At 37.2% G+C, this 18,749-nt stretch overlaps 2 protein-coding genes and 1 non-coding gene across 3 annotated transcripts; all 3 read left to right on the forward strand.

Moving 5' to 3' along the window:
• Positions 1-6,727: 6,727 nt before the first annotated feature.
• On the forward strand, positions 6,728-10,325 carry LOC143572604 (protein LONGIFOLIA 1-like). The gene is made up of 5 exons (XM_077057720.1): positions 6,728-7,139; positions 7,569-7,609; positions 7,732-9,192; positions 9,299-9,449; positions 9,537-10,325. Exons 1-5 carry the CDS (start codon positions 6,986-6,988, stop codon positions 10,259-10,261), a joined length of 2,532 nt encoding a protein of 843 aa, XP_076913835.1. The 5' UTR covers positions 6,728-6,985; the 3' UTR covers positions 10,262-10,325.
• Positions 10,326-10,748: 423 nt separating this feature from the next.
• Positions 10,749-12,057, forward strand: LOC143572605 (protein LONGIFOLIA 1-like). The gene is made up of 3 exons (XM_077057721.1): positions 10,749-10,925; positions 11,034-11,184; positions 11,272-12,057. Exons 1-3 carry the CDS (start codon positions 10,779-10,781, stop codon positions 11,994-11,996), a joined length of 1,023 nt encoding a protein of 340 aa, XP_076913836.1. The 5' UTR covers positions 10,749-10,778; the 3' UTR covers positions 11,997-12,057.
• A 1,372-nt stretch (positions 12,058-13,429) lies between these two features.
• Positions 13,430-13,501, forward strand: TRNAT-CGU (transfer RNA threonine (anticodon CGU)). Its single transcript has one exon. It is a non-coding gene; the product is annotated as a tRNA-Thr (tRNA).
• The last annotated feature ends 5,248 nt before the right edge of the window (positions 13,502-18,749 follow it).

Raw genomic sequence — 18,749 nt, forward strand, 5'->3', positions numbered from 1 at the left:
ATTTTAATTCTAACTTCTTTCATATTTGAACTATAAATATATTTCTTTATTATTTGTTACAATTGTAATTGTACACACCTTTTATAAACATCATGTATTATTCAGACCATATTTTTTTATTGTATTAACAATATCAGGTATGTCTTTTATTGTATTTCTTATAACTATTAAACACTATAATTATTTATGTTTTTCTATGTTCTGAATGACAACTTATTACTTGATGAATATTCATCGATCATTTGTTGTATTATTCCGCGCAACAAAATATAATTTATAATCAATCTGTTGTGTAAAAGATAAATCATTGTTAAACGAACTAATTGTTCATCAATTACTCGTGTAATACACGAGTCTTAAGCTTGTCTGAGATATATAATTTAATCATAATTCATGTGAGAACTTTTTTGGGGGTATTTTATAATTAGCAACACCAAGTATGTTTCTTTGCACACCCAATTGTGGATCTCGGAAAATTTTGTGGTGTTGAATCATGTGATTAAAAGCGAATCTTCTTCAAAAACTTGTAACATGGCTTGTGACCCCCTTTTAAGATTAGAATAATTGCCATATGCAAAAAAGCTATCAACTTAAATTATTTGCATATCATCTACCTTCAAAAGACATACAAATATACAATATTTTATCTAATAAAAAAATATTTTCCTAGTACCCAAATTTTTCAAAATTAAACCTTTTGTTTCTGTTATAGGTAAAAGTAAAAGTGTAAAACAAAGTATCAATACACACCATGTTAAGTGTTCACGACAAATACTTAGTCTATAAAAGTAACTTTTATTCAAAACGTGCCATGCATTATATAACATGTTCAAATGCCCACATGAACATACGAACATCCCTCGTTGTATAGATGCATGTGAGCATATTTTATGTCACAGATAAAGTTTTATCTTTGCATGAACATGGATGGTTTGGTTAGTTTAGTTTAGAGTTAATGATAATGACTACCTTATTTGTCCCTTGTTTAAAACGAAGACATGTTAGGTGTTTAGTTTTAATAAATGCAGATATTATATTAGGTTAATATGAAATTAAATTAAAATAGGAGTAAAATTTGTGTTTAAGAAATTATCGGTTGCCAATTATCTTTAGGTCAACCGACATTGGAGGAAAAATGAAGATTTAAGCCAAAGACCGCAAGGTCTCAAGTTAATATCCGATTCCAATTGGGTTTTACCTTAGTTGACCATCAGGCGTCGGGTTTCCCCCCGATCTGGAAATGGTGGAGATGGGTAGCCGGGTTTTATTCGTTAGTCGTTAAAAAAAATAATTATTATAAATCATCCGTTAGACAGAGAAAAATAAAAGCTTATAATCACATATTTAGAGTCGTTTATTTCTACTACAAACAAATCTCATATAGTTCCAAGCTCTTTTTCAGATTAAATTTAAATATTCAAATTTGATTTATAATATTCTCCATTTCCATATACTATTTAACCATTCACAAAATCCTTCCAAACATGTAATCATTTTATTTCATTTATAATATTTTTCAGGCAAAACCCTTAAAAATAAGTCATGCCTAAAATGCCTTTTTTAACGTCCCTTACATCTTATCAATTTCATCACGGGTCAAAAACATGTCCATACGCAACCGCTCTTCGATCAATGATTTTACTTGACGAAGTCTCGTAAACAATGATCACTTGCCGTGATCGGACTATACGTGCTTATACGGATCACACCATGTATAATAATGCTAACTAGCGTCATGAATCACAAGATTCTTTTTCAATGATCATGTAGTAAGTATTTATAAATAATTGATACGACATCCATGGCCACCAATGATATGACTAGCATAACACTTTAAAACGTGTTATTGCACATGGTGATTGGGTAGGGGAGAAATGTTAGGAGATTGAAGGTGTCATTAGACGTGCACAAAAAAAACCGGTTCCGGAACCTAACTGGTGGAACCGAACCGGAACCGGTTCCAGTTCCAACCCGGTTGGAACAATACCCGGTTTGGGTATTTTTGTACCCGAAAATCGTACCCGGTTCTCATATTTATATGTCAGTACCGGTTCCAAACCGGTTCCTACCCGGTTCTTAATTGGAACCGGTTTGGTTCGTACCCGGAATAACCGGTTCCGACGGGTTTTTTTGAAGGGTCAAACAAAAGTCAAACTAGCCGTTGGAACCGGTTCCAACGGTAATATAGCCGTTGGAACCGGTTTTTTTAGACACCAATTAGCCGTTGGAACCGGTTCCAACGGTAATATAGCCGTTGGAACCGGTTTTTAAGACAATAGATCCGTTGGAACCGGTTCCAACGGTAATATAGCCGTTGGAACCGGTTTTTGGGCCAAACCTATATATAAGTTGTTTCCATTACTTGTTTCACCACCAAACTCAAAAACAAACTACAATACTACTCCTTTAGCAAACCCGTTCCTTTACCCAACCATCCAACTAAATATTATTATGGCACCCATCAAAAAAACTAACAACAAGGCTAAGAAGAGTGTTTTTGTTGCCCCCGTTCCTGTTACGGATGACCCAAGGGTTGTTACGGTAGTCAACCATAACCGCAACCAAGACGTATGGAAGAATTGGGATTTGATTGTGGATGACGAAGGTTATCAAAAGGCTCGTTGCAAACTATGTGGTTCAATATTAAAGCACGATTCCAACTCTACTTTGAGAAAGCACATCGAGAAGCCATATTGCAAGGCGTTGAAAGGGATTGGCGCGACCGATCAAATTGACTTGGGTAAAGATGGTACACTATTTCGTTACAACACGACTCAAGTTCAAGATAGAATGGCAAAGTTCGTTATTCAACGAGGTTTGCCGTTTAACCACTTTGATGACCCGGAGTTGACGTCGTTGATTCGCGAAACTCTACAACCGAGATACACACATGTAAGTCGTACTACCTTAAGACGTCATTGTATCAGGTTGTGGGAGTGTGCTAAAAAAGAGTTAATCGAGTCTTTTCATTCTTTAGAAGCCATGGTTAGTTTAACTACCGATGTTTGGTCGGCACCACACGGGTTGCCCGAATCATACATATGTGTCACCGCTCATTGGGTTGATCCGGTGACATGGAAATTGATGAAACGCACCATCGCTTTTGAAAACTTCCCGTTCCCACATACCGCCGAAAAATTGTTTGAATTACTTGATGAAGTTATAACGACTTACAACTTGAGAAATAAAATATTTTCGATTTCGTTTGACAACGCTTCAAACAATACTAAGGCGGCTGAAAAATTTATCATTAAATATTCACCACCTTGTTTCGGGGATTTTTTTCATGTCCGATGTGTTGCACATATCATCAACTTGGTTGTCCAAATAGGTCTTGACAATGAACACATTTGTGATGATTTAAAATACTTTAGACTTATGTTACAAGATGTCTTCAAAAGTGGTAAAAGAAGACATCTTGAATATAAGAACTATTGCAAGTCGGCTGAAAGAAAGTATTTGGGGCCGAATTGGGACGTTCCAACCCGTTGGAACTCAACTTGTCATATGTTAAAGTGTGCTTTTGCCCAACGCCAAACTTTACAAGCTTTTCATAACAATCTTGTTGAAGAACGCGAGGCCGATATGTTTCCGGAAAGTGTTTGGGTCCAAGTCGGTTATTTGTTGGAGTATCTTGATGTGTTCAAAAAGTCAACAACAAAATTATCGGGAGTCTATTACCCTACTAGTTGTTGGGTTTTGCAAGAATTGTACTATATGTCTTGTGTTTTTAAAAGCTTTGCGGAGAAGAACAAACTCTTCGAAAATATTGTTGCGGTGATGAAAGAAAAGTTCATAAAATATTTTGAAATCATACCGCCGGTCTTTACTTGTGCCGCCGCATTAAACCCCTATTGGAATGTTAATGGGGTTGAAACAATGATTGAGGAAATATTCGACAACTTAGGTATGCACGAGATTGACCCGAAGTTGTCGACGGAAGCGAAGGACAAGTTCAACAAAAACCTTCAAGACCTTTATGACCATTATTTTCAAATGTATGGTCCAAGCACGAGATCGTCTTTTGTGAAAAAAACAACAACTGGTAGGCCGTGCAATGACCCACTTATAAACTTGATGAATGGGATTCGTGAATCGGCATCTAAGAGGCAAAGAGGAAACACACCAAGTAGCGAACTTGGTCGATATAGTGGAGCAAACTATGTTGAGGGCGCAACGGTCGACGAAATTCGCAATATTGATTTGTTGGCTTGGTGGAAAGGTAAACAAAACGAATTTCCCATTCTATCCGCCATGACTCGTGATTTGCTTGCCGTACAAGCCTCAACGGTTGCTTCCGAATCGGTTTTTTCTCTTAGTGGGAGGGTGTTATCTATGCGAAGAACAAAACTAACTCCCGAGTCTCTAGAGGTTTGCATTTGCCTAAAGGACCATTTGGATACGGTGGATCGTGTACAACACAAGGCGAACTTTGAAGACGAAATACCAATAGAGCGTCATATTCATGATGAGGAGGCGGAGGACGGGGTTTCTTCCGATAACGAAGACGAGGGTGAAGACGAGAATGAAGACGAAGAAGAGTTGTAATTATTTGTTTTGTTAAAATTATTTGTAACTTGTTCAACTAATATTTAGTTTTGATTTGTTTTATTATAATTACTTTTGTTACTCATGATTAATTGTTTGTTACTTTTTTAATAACGACGAACATTTTATTCATCTAAAAAATAACTATTACAAACATTATTAAAACATAAACGATACTAAACATAACAACTAAAACATAAAAAACAAAGTCCGTCGTTTTAATCCGGGAATACTTATTTTTGGGTTGTAGAGCCGGACGACTCTCCCACTTCCGTTTTTTTAGCTTCCATTCTTCTTTTCTCTCGACAATACTTATTCGTATGTTTTCGTAATGTCGAGTTGGACGCTGCTTTAAGAAACTTCGAGCAATATTTGCAACGTGCCAACTCATGTGAGTCGGTCATGAGACACAAATCGTAATGAACCCAAACATCGGGGCATCTTGTTGTTTCGATCACCATAACAACGTCATCATTGGTTGCCATTTGTTGTCGGTTTAAGGTTAATTGTGGTTTGGAGTGTGTTTTATAGTTTTGGGAGTGGTTTAACAAGTACACAAACAAACCTTGCTATTTATAGAAAGAAGATAACCTATTTATAGTTAAAAAACCGGTTCCAACAGTCAAAAACGGCTATATAGCCGTTGGAACCGGTTCCTAACGGCTATAATGTTTAAATTTCAAAAAAAAACCGGTGGAACCGGTTTTTACGTAAAAACCGGTTCCGGTTCCAACCTACCCGGTTCCTAAAAGTTTGCATTTCTGGGCATCGGTTCGGGTCGGGAACCGAACCGGTTCCTGACTGGAACCGGTTTCATTTTCTACCCGGTGTGAAAAAAACCGGTTCCGAACCGGTTCGGGTTTTCAAGGTGAACCCGATTTGTGCACCTCTAGGTGTCATCATGTGCCTACACCAACAATAATACACATTTAAGCCATCCTTATCACTTCTTTTCACATCTTCCATAACCATATTCATCATAATTTCATAAAAAAACAAAACACATTATTTATGTTTTCTTAACCGTGTTCGGAATTATCTTCAACACCCAAGTGAGCATTCCTGAGACGGGGCCATCAAGAATGTGAAAAACCCCATTGAGGCACGTTTTGAACCTGAGGCCATAAGATCTCACTTCTTAACCATCAACTCATGCCATTGGACATGAAGGTCAATGGCACAAGAAAAACACATTACTAGCACCTCATGAAATAAGACTTGTACCTCATTCAACTACAAAAGAAGCATACACATACATACATGCATGTATGCATAGCATGACTTGTACTACCACACCCATGAATTTGGCACCTATTGCATTTATAGTTTAGTGTAAAGGGTCCAAAGTAAATATATTGGAGCAAAAGTACAACTTAGTACCTATACTAACTTGATGGCTTTCTGGGATCAGACCATCATCACTGGTCCAGGTTTACCACTACCAGAGGTTCCTTGATTTCCGAGGATATTGGTGGTCCATGAAAGATGTCATATATTAAAGATTACTACTAACAATGCACGAGTTACAACCTATGGAAAATGAATTTAAAGTGTTGCAACAATGAATGCACCAATGGCAGAAAACCTGAAAAAGAAATGAATTGGCAATGGTACAAAAGGAACATGCAAAAATAAAGCAAGAAACATTATATGAGATAACTAGACATTCAATGTCATATGAGAATTTAATAAGCATTCAATTCAGACCCTTTATGACTTTACTGCATAAGGTACAAGTGTTTCTTGCATGGCTGCTTTAAAAAAGAATTAAATAAAGATGCATGTATCGCATTTCCATTTAATAACTTGAAGGGGACTCCCATAGTCCCATAACACAGTAAACTTATGTTAAATTACTTTTCAACCCAGCATAAACATGACAGAATGAGGGACATGCTTGTTGGAAGAGAGGGTACTTTGGTCATTTTGCAAAAGAGATATGCTTGCTAAAGAGGTTTAGAACATGCATTTTACTAAAACTTGTATCACCTGACAAACACCACATGAAGAAGCCAGACTCCAGACCCTACCCACATTATTCTGTCCACATGGATAAGTGGAAGGCCAGTGCAGATCTGACCCACTAACTCATCTCTCTAGAATTTGTTAAATCAATATATATATATATATAATATAGATATATATACATATAATATATATACATAGTGACAGCAATTTTCCCTCTCATTCTTAAAATTTGACACCCAATTCAATTCCCACTAAAATAATTGAACAATGCCTCCATATATTCCATCAATATCCCTTCTGCAACTCTAGCAGTGTTCCCTCAAGAACCAAAAAAGCAACCAACTTTGGATATTTTAGCTTGCACCCAACAAAAGAAATTATCTTAGGAATTCAACCAAATAATCTTTTTATAAGATATTTAAGTTTTGATTGATTGAATAGAAGAAATCAAGAATCTGTGGTGGTGCAAATGTCTAATAAGGAGGCTGTGCAGACTTTAAAAGATGATACACAAGAGCTGCAGAAGCAGTTAGGCTGCATGAATGGGATTTTCCAGATCTTTGACCGGCGGTACCTTCTTGGTCTACGCCGCCACGGCCATAACCAGAAGAAACTACCTCCAGGTATGACTATTTTAGTTCAAATTATTTGGGGGTATTTTACTGGAAACATTTGAATTAGCAGTCCAAAACAACTTATTGTTGTATCGAAAGTTCGAAACGTAATAAAGATATAAAGAGCAATCTTAAATAATACAAAACTACAAATACAAAGTAAGAGAAAGATCAATTTGGGGTACCCATTAATGGTTTGCAAGATAGTGGCAAGATATTTATAAGATAGCAACATATTTCATGATTATCATATAGAATTACAAAGTGCACAAAAAAACAATAGGTTCACTAGTGCATCTGACTAGCATAGCCTATAAGATTTTAGAATTTCATAAAAACTGTATGTTCTTCATGTGTGCACCAATTACCATATGTGCATATAATCATTATATATTACTTCTTGTTTCAATGTCTTAACCATTTGCAATCTCTATGTAGCTCAAAGTGACAATGGTGAAAATGAGGTCAAGAATGTAAAGGTATACACTAAACTTGTAATTTTTTGCAAAATATCCATTTGTCATATCTTTATCTTCTTTTACATTTTAGCAAGTGTAACACTAGCAGAAATACTAACCCGTACTTGATATTTCATTTGCAGGAGAACTCCCCAAAGGTGGTCACAAAAGAGAAGGAAAGAGTCTCCATTGAACCACCAAGAAACTCGTTTTCATCTTCTAGCTCGTCTACCGTCATGTCATCATTAGATTATAGAAAAAGGGTTCAAACAGAAGTATCATCTTCTTGCCAAAGTGTCATCTCTGAATCCTCGTCATCTCCATTTTTACACAGAAGAAAACCAAGTTTGACTATAGAGTCACCCGATATCAGAGATGTAGTCAAAGATTCAATGACCAGAGAACCCCGTGTGGTATCAATCAAACCTGTAGCCAAAGATGAACGAGTGGGGACCGCAATGAAGCATATCGACTCCCCGAGGCCATTCCCGCCTCAAAAATCCCTTCAATGTGACAGAGCCGATCGAAACCTGAGGGAACTAAAGGAAGCAGCACGGTTTTCATGTGACGGACGGGAATCACGGTATCAGTCAAAACCCATTATGAAGATCAAAGAGCTTCCAAGGTTATCATTGGACAGCAGGCAAGGGTATATCAGTAATTCTGCCAATGATTCAACAAGTAACAAGCGACCATCAAGTGTTGTGGCAAGATTGATGGGGTTGGAAGCATTAACAACCACCACTGATGAAAGTAAAACCTTGAAAACAAGCACGTGCTTGGATAAAGAACCGGTCTTGAATTCAAGAACATCAAGAAAAGAGGATAAGTTAAAGCCTGACTGCACTTCTGTTTCTCCAAAGGTTCAAAAACCACAAAGGGGAGTCAAAGTCAGTCATGTAATTACAAGAATACCCCTGGAAATGGCTCCATGGAAGCAGGAAGGCGGTGTTCGGGGCCCACAGAAGCCAACATTCAAGATTATGGAAAGCCCATCACGAGAACGGGCGTCTCGGACAATTTATGATGAGATTGAGAAAAGGTTGACCGAAGACGAGTATAAAACAGCTGGGAAGGAACTCAGAGCCCTTAAGCAGATTCTAGAAGCAATGCAGAAGGCGAAAAAAAGGTTAGAGAACAAAGAACCAGAAAGTCAAACAGTTGACCAACCAGTTTCCCCCACCATAAGTCAACGAAAGGTCAAACACGCAGATGCAAGAAAAGAATCAGTTGGTAGGAATCGGTTGAAAGATCCGGCTTTAAGAGAAAGGAAGATAATGAGTAGACCAATGTCACCTTCAAATCTTCCAGAACATTCTGGACCTGTAAGCCCAAGACTGCAGAGATCAAAGAACAGTATCCATGGGCCATCATCTGACTGGACCAGGACCAAGAAGCAATCCGGGATGCAACGAATGACACCGGGCTCAACAAACAGAAGGCTGAAGCCAAAATCCATGGATCCACTGCAAGACAGTAGTGAAACAAGAAATTTAAGTCAACAAAGTGATACAATTTCCTTCCGATCAAATGATTCAGAAGTCATGAGCGCTGAGTGGGCCGAAGAGGTCAACAGCCCGTTTCGGCCCGTGGATAACCACAGGGTAAGTGATGTACTTAAATCTGTTTTAACTTACACAAATTTACACACACACACACACACACTCACTAAGTGCAGTCATTTGAGTTAATATTACCTATCTTCAACAGAGTAATATCACAGAAAGGTTGACTGAAGACAAGTCAACAGTTGACCATGCCAAGCATACCATGGAACAACCCAGCCCGGTCTCTGTTCTTGATGCATTCTACACAGAAGACACACCATCACCAGTAAAGAAGAAATCTAATGCTTTTAATGGTACACATATTAAATTATTAACCTATTTATCTACATACCTTATTTCCAAAACCGATTATTAATCTTTTCATCTTTATTTCATTTCAGATGTTGAGAATGTAAACTTTGAAGAAGCACAAGATCAGTATTCTGAGTTCAATACAATGAAACTAGAAAACATAAAGAACTTAGTTCATCAGATTGAACTATTGAACACAAACACTGCAGTAGAATCTTCACGTGAGAGTGAAATTGGAGATCAAGTATATGTAGAAGAGATCATATTAGCCTCGGGATGCTTAAAAGATCTGGACCGTACAACCCTGATAGTCCAGCTTCATCCAACTGTCAGTTTGATCAACCCTGGTTTGTTCCATGTGTTAGAGAAAACTAAAGCATACACAGAGCCTGCAGATGATGGATACAACAAAAGTTTCATGAGATCAAAAATCAGAAGAAAGATGATATTTGATACTGTGAATGATGTCGTCAATCATGAATTAGCCATGTTAGGGCCTTTAGGGCCACATAAAGGAAGGATTCTGAATGGAGATAAGTTACTGAAACAATTATGCTCGGGAATAGACGGTCTGCAGAATAAATCAGAAATAGGCATATACGATGAAGAAGATGAAGTTACAAATATCATAAATGCAGATGTGAATAAAAGGTCACAAGATTGGGATGATCAATGTCATCAGGTTCCGGGTGTAGTGTTGGATATAGAGCGTTTGATTTTTAAAGATTTGATTACTGAGGTGGTGAACTTTCAAGTAACGAGTCTACAGGATTGGTCAGTGAGGCCGCATTGTAGACGATTATTTACCATGTAGAAGTTGAAATATTTGCTTGCTTTAGAAGCATAAGTTTAGATTAGTGAAAGCGTGTATCTGCAAGCGAAAGCGTACTTGAAGGCATATAAATTAAAATACATACTAACTGCATTAATGTATATCTTATTTGCTTCAAATCATTAGTTGAATGTATATTGTGACATTATTGGTGAAATGTGTTTGAAATTGGTTAATACAATATCAATGCAAGTAATCTTGTTTTTAATACCAGAACTGCATTGTTATAAACCTTAACATCTGCTTAAAGCAACGAACTACTTTTATGAACATATGCAGTCATTTCAACCATCAAAGAGATATAGCTATCAGTATCAAGTAAATAGGCAAAAAAGTACAGAATGGTAATTTCAAAGAATCATAACTGTCTAACTCATAACCGGATTTTGTCAAGCAATGATCAGTATCAGTCTATCAGAAGTACCTACATAATGACACCGGGCTCAACAAACAGAAGGCTGAACCGGGCTCAACAAACAGAAGGCTGAAGCCAAAATCCATGGATCCACTGCAAGACAGTAGTGAAACAAGAAATTTAAGTCAACAAAGTGATACAATTTCCTTCCGATCAAATGATTCAGAAGTCATGAGCGCTGAGTGGGCCGAAGAGGTCAACAGCCCGTTTCGGCCCGTGGATAACCACAGGGTAAGTGATGTACTTAAATCTGTTTTAACTTACACAAATTTACACACACACACACACACACACTCACTAAGTGCAGTCATTTGAGTTAATATTACCTATCTTCAACAGAGTAATATCACAGAAAGGTTGACTGAAGACAAGTCAACAGTTGACCATGCCAAGCATACCATGGAACAACCCAGCCCGGTCTCTGTTCTTGATGCATTCTACACAGAAGACACACCATCACCAGTAAAGAAGAAATCTAATGCTTTTAATGGTACACATATTAAATTATTAACCTATTTATCTACATACCTTATTTCCAAAACCGATTATTAATCTTTTCATCTTTATTTCATTTCAGATGTTGAGAATGTAAACTTTGAAGAAGCACAAGATCAGTATTCTGAGTTCAATACAATGAAACTAGAAAACATAAAGAACTTAGTTCATCAGATTGAACTATTGAACACAAACACTGCAGTAGAATCTTCACGTGAGAGTGAAATTGGAGATCAAGTATATGTAGAAGAGATCATATTAGCCTCGGGATGCTTAAAAGATCTGGACCGTACAACCCTGATAGTCCAGCTTCATCCAACTGTCAGTTTGATCAACCCTGGTTTGTTCCATGTGTTAGAGAAAACTAAAGCATACACAGAGCCTGCAGATGATGGATACAACAAAAGTTTCATGAGATCAAAAATCAGAAGAAAGATGATATTTGATACTGTGAATGATGTCGTTAATCATGAATTAGCCATGTTAGGGCCTTTAGGGCCACATAAAGGAAGGATTCTGAATGGAGATAAGTTACTGAAACAATTATGCTCGGGAATAGACGGTCTGCAGAATAAATCAGAAATAGGCATATACGATGAAGAAGATGAAGTTACTAATATCATAAATGCAGATGTGAATAAAAGGTCACAAGATTGGGATGATCAATGTCATCAGGTTCCGGGTGTAGTGTTGGATATAGAGCGTTTGACTTTTAAAGATTTGATTACTGAGGTGGTGAACTTTCAAGTAACGAGTCTACAGGATTGGTCAGTGAGGCCGCATTGTAGACGATTATTTACCATGTAGAAGTTGAAATATTTGCTTGCTTTAGAAGCATAAGTTTAGATTAGTGAAAGCGTGTATCTGCAAGCGAAAGCGTACTTGAAGGCATATAAATTAAAATACATACTAACTGCATTAATGTATATCTTATTTGCTTCAAATCATTAGTTGAATGTATATTGTGACATTATTGGTGAAATGTGTTTGAAATTGGTTAATACAATATCAATGCAAGTAATCTTGTTTTTAATACCAGAACTGCATTGTTATAAACCTTAACATCTGCTTAAAGCAACGAACTACTTTTATGAACATATGCAGTCATTTCAACCATCAAAGAGATATAGCTATCAGTATCAAGTAAATAGGCAAAAAAGTACAGAATGGTAATTTCAAAGAATCATAACTGTCTAACTCATAACCGGATTTTGTCAAGCAATGATCAGTATCAGTCTATCAGAAGTACCTACATAACCTTGTAGCAGTCCAAGATAGGTCTGTCTAAATTGCTCGACGTCATTCAACTTCGACTCGGCTTGTAAAGGAGCCAAGTATGAGCAAAGGCATGCTCGCTCGTTCGGCTAGAATATACCACTATACACTATAAAACTACTAGCCTAGTCACTACCTAATTGTTCTAAGTTCTAAAAAATCAAAACCGTGGTTCAATAAAAAAATTACCTAACTCAAGCACTCAGCCGCTCTTATCCGCTCCTAATTCTCGGTCACACTTCACGGCCTCAGTCCTCACACAAGGACTATCCAAATTGCTCGATGCTTGAAAGTTGAAACTTGCACAATTCTCGATCGAAAAAGCTCGTCCGATTTTGGCTTGGCATGTATATGAGCCGAACACGAGCAAGCCCTCGCTTGATTCGGCTCAGCTCGGCTCGTGAACATTCCTAGTCCAAATGTTTCAGACTATATTATACATGCTACTACTCTCAGTCCTCTAGCTAAATTTGCATAGAAATTGCAGGTTATATCATCAGACATATCATGGCTCTGCAAATTATATTTTCATCCTCATCTTCAAACTAGACTCAGTTCCTATTGATTTTGTTCATGGTATCAAATTCATCTCACTATATTTGAACATGTTAAAATGTATAAAACTAATCTATTGAACTAACTAACTAACTAACAAAAAGCACAATTACTAAACAACTCATGAAATCACTTCATACATCCTCAACGACAAATTCAGGTTATCGTAATTGTTACATACAAATGAAGATATTAGGCTTACAGTATAAGCAATACGTGAACTTACCAATTGTACGTATGCGTTAGGGTTTCCGTGATTCAACAGCGAAATGAGACACCAAACACACTTCAATTCGAAATTAACTGACTGAAACGAATCGAGATTAACTGGATCAAGTAAAACATCAGTTACTGAACATTGAGCGAACTGGTATAATAGATGAGCTATAATGTTAAAGAATGTAACATCTGCTTCCGTAGCATAGTGGTAGTGCGTTCGCTTCGTAAGCGAAAGGTCGCGAGTTCGATCCTCGCCGGGAGCTATATTTTTTTTAGCTCTTTTCACACATCTCATATCAGCCTTGAATATACGTGGCGGAGTTGCACATGGTACGGGTGTGACTAAGACTAACGAAAATGGACCTAATACACGTTTATCCTTTGTTATTTTTAATCTCCGTACTTAATTGTAAACCTATGATAGAAGAGTTGAGATGCAAATATAGCTAGGGGAGTGATCGGAGGTGGAACATGGGTGATAGTCCAGATTTCGAGTTCGGTAATCTTAAATCAAGGAAATGAACTCGTTATAGTTCCAGGTTAGTATGTTGTTAATATTTGGGTCACATAATTGTGTGCAAGTTGATTAGTTAAGAGTCATTCAACGTTGCTAACGTGTTTTGACTTCGAGTTTAGTCATCGATTAGTTTTGTGAGTATCAGTTTTAAGAAGCAGCCTCTCTAATCCTACGGGGTAGACGTAAGGCTACATCTTACCCTCCTCAGACCGGTACGGTGATAATGATATGATGAGTTTTAATAACAAACTTAAAGTCCATATTGGTGTCAGCTGGACTGGCATAATTATTTAGGGAATTCTCTGCGCAATCTTTCTGAATCGAGCAAGCGCTTTCAGATTGAAGTATTTTAGCATCAATGTGAATGAAATTTAGCGAGTTTATTTGATATCTGTCGCTTTGACCGCATTCTCAGCAAAGAAAACATCAAGAAACCATACTCATAAACCATCATGTGTCCACCAGAAGGCAAGTTTTGCAACTCAATGTTTCAGTTCAGTCACCCCAATTTTATCATTGTGGAAAGGGGACACATGAATGCAACAAAAGCAAGATTTTTACAACTTTCTAAATACAAAATGTTACAAAATGTTGCAAAATGTTTCAGTTCAGCCCCGTCTAATCCTACGGGGTAGACGTAAGGCTACATCTTACCCTCCTCAGACCGGTACGGTGATAATGATATGATGAGTTTTAATAACAAACTTAAAGTCCATATTGGTGTCAGCTGGACTGGCATAATTATTTAGGGAATTCTCTGCGCAATCTTTCTGAATCGAGCAAGCGCTTTCAGATTGAAGTATTTTAGCATCAATGTGAATGAAATTTAGCGAGTTTATTTGATATCTGTCGCTTTGACCGCATTCTCAGCAAAGAAAACATCAAGAAACCATACTCATAAACCATCATGTGTCCACCAGAAGGCAAGTTTTGCAACTCAATGTTTCAGTTCAGTCACCCCAATTTTATCATTGTGGAAAGGGGACACATGAATGCAACAAAAGCAAGATTTTTACAACTTTCTAAATACAAAATGTTGCAATAAAGCCAAGTGATTTATGCTTTTTTTAGCAAGGAGAAGCAGATCAAACATGGACACATATACATATGTTTTAAGTTTTTAACAGCAAGATTTGAATCCATTGTTGATACTGTTTTATTCATTTCATGTGAAGTCGGTTTGTGAACTGGAACTAGATGAAAGTATTGACTCAACTAAGCGGTATGAAGTTAGTTTGGAATGACATCTTTATATCATATATTCAAGATTCAATGGAACAGAATGATTGAAATATATCCAAATAATTCAATATTTAGAAACTTTTGTATTAAATAATTATGGTTCAAGTTTAAATCTAGCACAATGAAATTCTAATAAACATCAAGATTCCAACTTTCATAAACCCTTTTAAGCCCCCATCAAAATTAATCAAGTTTGAACAGCACCCAATCTTGAAACTTTGAAGCTTGAATCTGCAAGGCATGTCGCACAACCTCATATTAACCGAAACAATTCACAAAATGATGAATCGATCATGAATTTTTACCTTGTGTTGTTGATTTCTAGTATATGTTGATGGCAAGAGAGAAGATGACTTGAAAGATTTAGTTCTAGCAAGAAGTCTTTTGGAGACAGGAGACATCATCTGATCAGTTGGACTTTTTTACCTACTCAAAAACACACAAGCAAAACTCAAAATTTATAACCCAAAAGTATTAAATTCAAGTATTAATCACAAAGAATAACCTACATCTCCGAAAATTTGAACGCTTTGGGGACGGTAAGACGATCAGGAGTAGTGATCTTAGCCGAAACAGCAGCTGGAGTTGGGGAATTCGTCTGAACCGGAGGTGTATGGGGAGAGTTTTGATCCATGGTTAGAGTTTTGATGGTGATTTATGGGTGAGATAGTGTTTATAAAGTTGGATAGAAATGATGGATTTTGGTTTATATGTGGATGAAGATAAAGTGGAGGGAATAAAACGACCGTTGGTGCTTGCTAGAACAAATTAGTGTTTAATTAACGGCTCAAATTGGTGGGCCATGGGGTAAACTATATCTTTTAATTATTGTTATGCCATAACCGTTTTAATGTAGCGGCAATGAGTTTTACCTTAGGTTTATTTAAGGGTTTTTTTTTGTTTAACGTCGTGAATTTGAATCTTACTCATGTGTTATATTTCTAGGTTTAAAATTGGGTGAAACATCATTGGTGGATCATGTTGGAAATATGGACTGGTCTGCTTAAGTCAACGCGGCCGACCGGGTTATAACCCGTGAGAGTTACACCTTGGACAACGAACTAAAATCCGCTTAAATGGTTTAACCGGTAAATGACGAACATATTGTGACGGAATTATTATTTATAATGGTTATAAATAATTAAGTTTATTTACTGCTTAAATAAACTAGTTCGGGCTTTTAACAAGAGTTGAAACGAGTTGGACTTGGGCCCGGTTAAGATTTATTATTTAAGATTATGATAATTATTATATAATAATAAAAACCTAATTCTTGAAAAACAAGAAAACCCACCGTCCCTAAAAGTCTATATAGACTCCAACAATATTGAAGTTAAAAAGGGATTTTTAGTTATCAGATCTCTCGTTACGCAACCAAGTCACCGGCCACTATTAATTTATTTGCCGCTGCCAAACTTAACCTCAGCCGTCGTCGTTGCCGATAGTGTATCGACCACCCCCACAAGAAGCCCCGCACCACCGCTGTTGCCGTAGTGCACCGCCGCTGCCCCGGAAGTTCGTGTACTAGCGTCGTTTGTTGAACCTCGGTGTCTCAACCGGTTAATCATTAACCGAGGTAACTTAAATATTGTCGTTGTTGATTTATATTTAACTTGGTCGTTTTGACTCGTACTCGTATCGTTTGTAACCGGATCCTGTACGGTTCCGTTTATGGTGATTACTCGTTTTTATATTCCGCTGCGTATTCATATATTAATGTGATTAATAAATTATGAAACTAATTTAATTAAACCGGGTTTAATTGTTAAACCGTTGACTGATCACCACTGGAACCCAACAGTGGTATCAGAGCCTTGGTTACAACATACGAGTCGAATCCGGTCTTTTCACCGGATCTACATCATAAACTTCAAGCTAGTTGAAGTTTTTGATCTAGATTAGTTTTTAGGGCAATCTTGGTTTGGTCAAAATTTTATTTACTTTATTTGACCAAAATATTGCCCGATTTTTATTTTTTTTAACTGAATATGTAAATCTGGCCCGACCATTGTGTGTTTGGTTGTTTGGTTTTTGGTTTTGGCCATATGGATGGTTCAAAAGTTGTATTTATTTTTCGGTTTTATTTTATGGTTTTTGGCCACCTTGATGGTTCAAAATTGTAATAGATAGGATTTGGTTTTTCATTATATATGTTTTGTAATATTGTAATGAAGAAGACCCGAAGGAAAACCGAGGATGAGCTCACGGAGTTCTTGAAGTCAGTGGGAGTTAGCAAAGATGACGGGATGCACCAAGAGTCCATCCTTGTGGTTGCTTTGTGTTGTGACCCCTTGACCAGATTGGTCTTGCTAATAGGCTCTAGCAAGACCAATCACCTTTTTGGCCATTTAAGATTTACATATTCTTTTTGCTATTGTGGTTGCTTGCTTTATTATAATAGGTTATAATACCACCAACCTAATACCAAATATATTAAAATAAATTTTTAATTAACCGATTAAGTTTTTGCAAAATTAAACTAAATTTGATTTTCCAAAACCTTATAAATTTATAGTTTAACTATTAACTTAAAACTGGTTAGTCATATCGCGACAAACTTAGTTTTAATAGGTTATTTAAAACTGAGTGTCCTGAGAGATGAAAGGGTTCATCTAGTTGTCCCGATTAATACAGTAAAACTGGACTTTTACTCTATTCGGTAAATTCTAAAACTAATCCCAATTTTAAAATCAATAGTTAATGCCATCCTACTATAAGGCACACTTGAGGCATACTGCGAAATTTCGAGTGTTTGGAGCTACATCACCGCACTTGTTTTCTAGCCTATCCCTTCAAGGTGAAAGGGTTTCGTTGACACATCCGACCCTTTCACACGTGTCTGTACTAGGGCGACTATTACTTTACTCTTCTGTTACGTGCTACAGCTGTCTGAAGACTAAGGTGGGCATAGATGAAGCTAAACGTATCTACTTAGGCAATTGTTGTCTTAATAGGCCTCATAACCGAGAGTTGTGCTCTATTCACAATTGGCAATCGTTGTCAATCTGCCTAACCACTTACTAATGTTGTGTGCTACAGATGCCATTACTAACTGGAAGCCAGATTCTCAAATACCTATTTTATTAATGTTAATTGGGCATTAATAATAGGATTACAACGTCGAAAATACTAATTAAATTTACTTTTGCTTTATTAAACAGACGTCATCAAACGAAAATTCACCCTACGCCCTTAAGTCTATCCTTGAGAAGGATAAACTGAACGGTACCAACTTCATCGAATGGCACCGCAACTTGAGACTTGTTCTCACCATGGCTAAGCGCATGTATGTTCTCGATGGACCTGTTCCAACCGAGCTTGAAAACAACACAGCCGCTGCTCGAAAAGCTCTTGACAAGCATAGGGATGACTCGGCTGATGTCTCCTGTATTATGCTAGCCACCATGACTACTGAGCTCGCTAAGGGCTTAGAAGACTTTGGTGCCTATGAGATGCTGGAACAACTCAAGGGCATGTTCCAGAAACAAGCCCGTCAGGAACGGTTCGATACCATGAAACAACTCATTAGTTGCAAGATGGCAGAAGGGTCTCCCGTCAGTGCTCATGTTCTTAAGATGATGGGGCACATCGATCAGCTTAAGAAACTTGATTATCCCCTGCCATATGAGATGGCAGCTGATTTCATCCTCAACTCTCTCTCCCCAGCCCTTACGACCAGTTCGTAATGAATTTCAACATGAACGGCTGGGTAAAGACAATGTCGGAGCTGCACAACATGCTCAAAACGGCTG

The sequence above is a fragment of the Bidens hawaiensis genome, unplaced genomic scaffold (genome assembly GCF_021521415.1).
Source record: "Bidens hawaiensis isolate Kalapana, Puna unplaced genomic scaffold, B.hawaiensis_p1.1 tig00025979_1, whole genome shotgun sequence".
NCBI lineage: Eukaryota > Viridiplantae > Streptophyta > Magnoliopsida > Asterales > Asteraceae > Bidens > Bidens hawaiensis.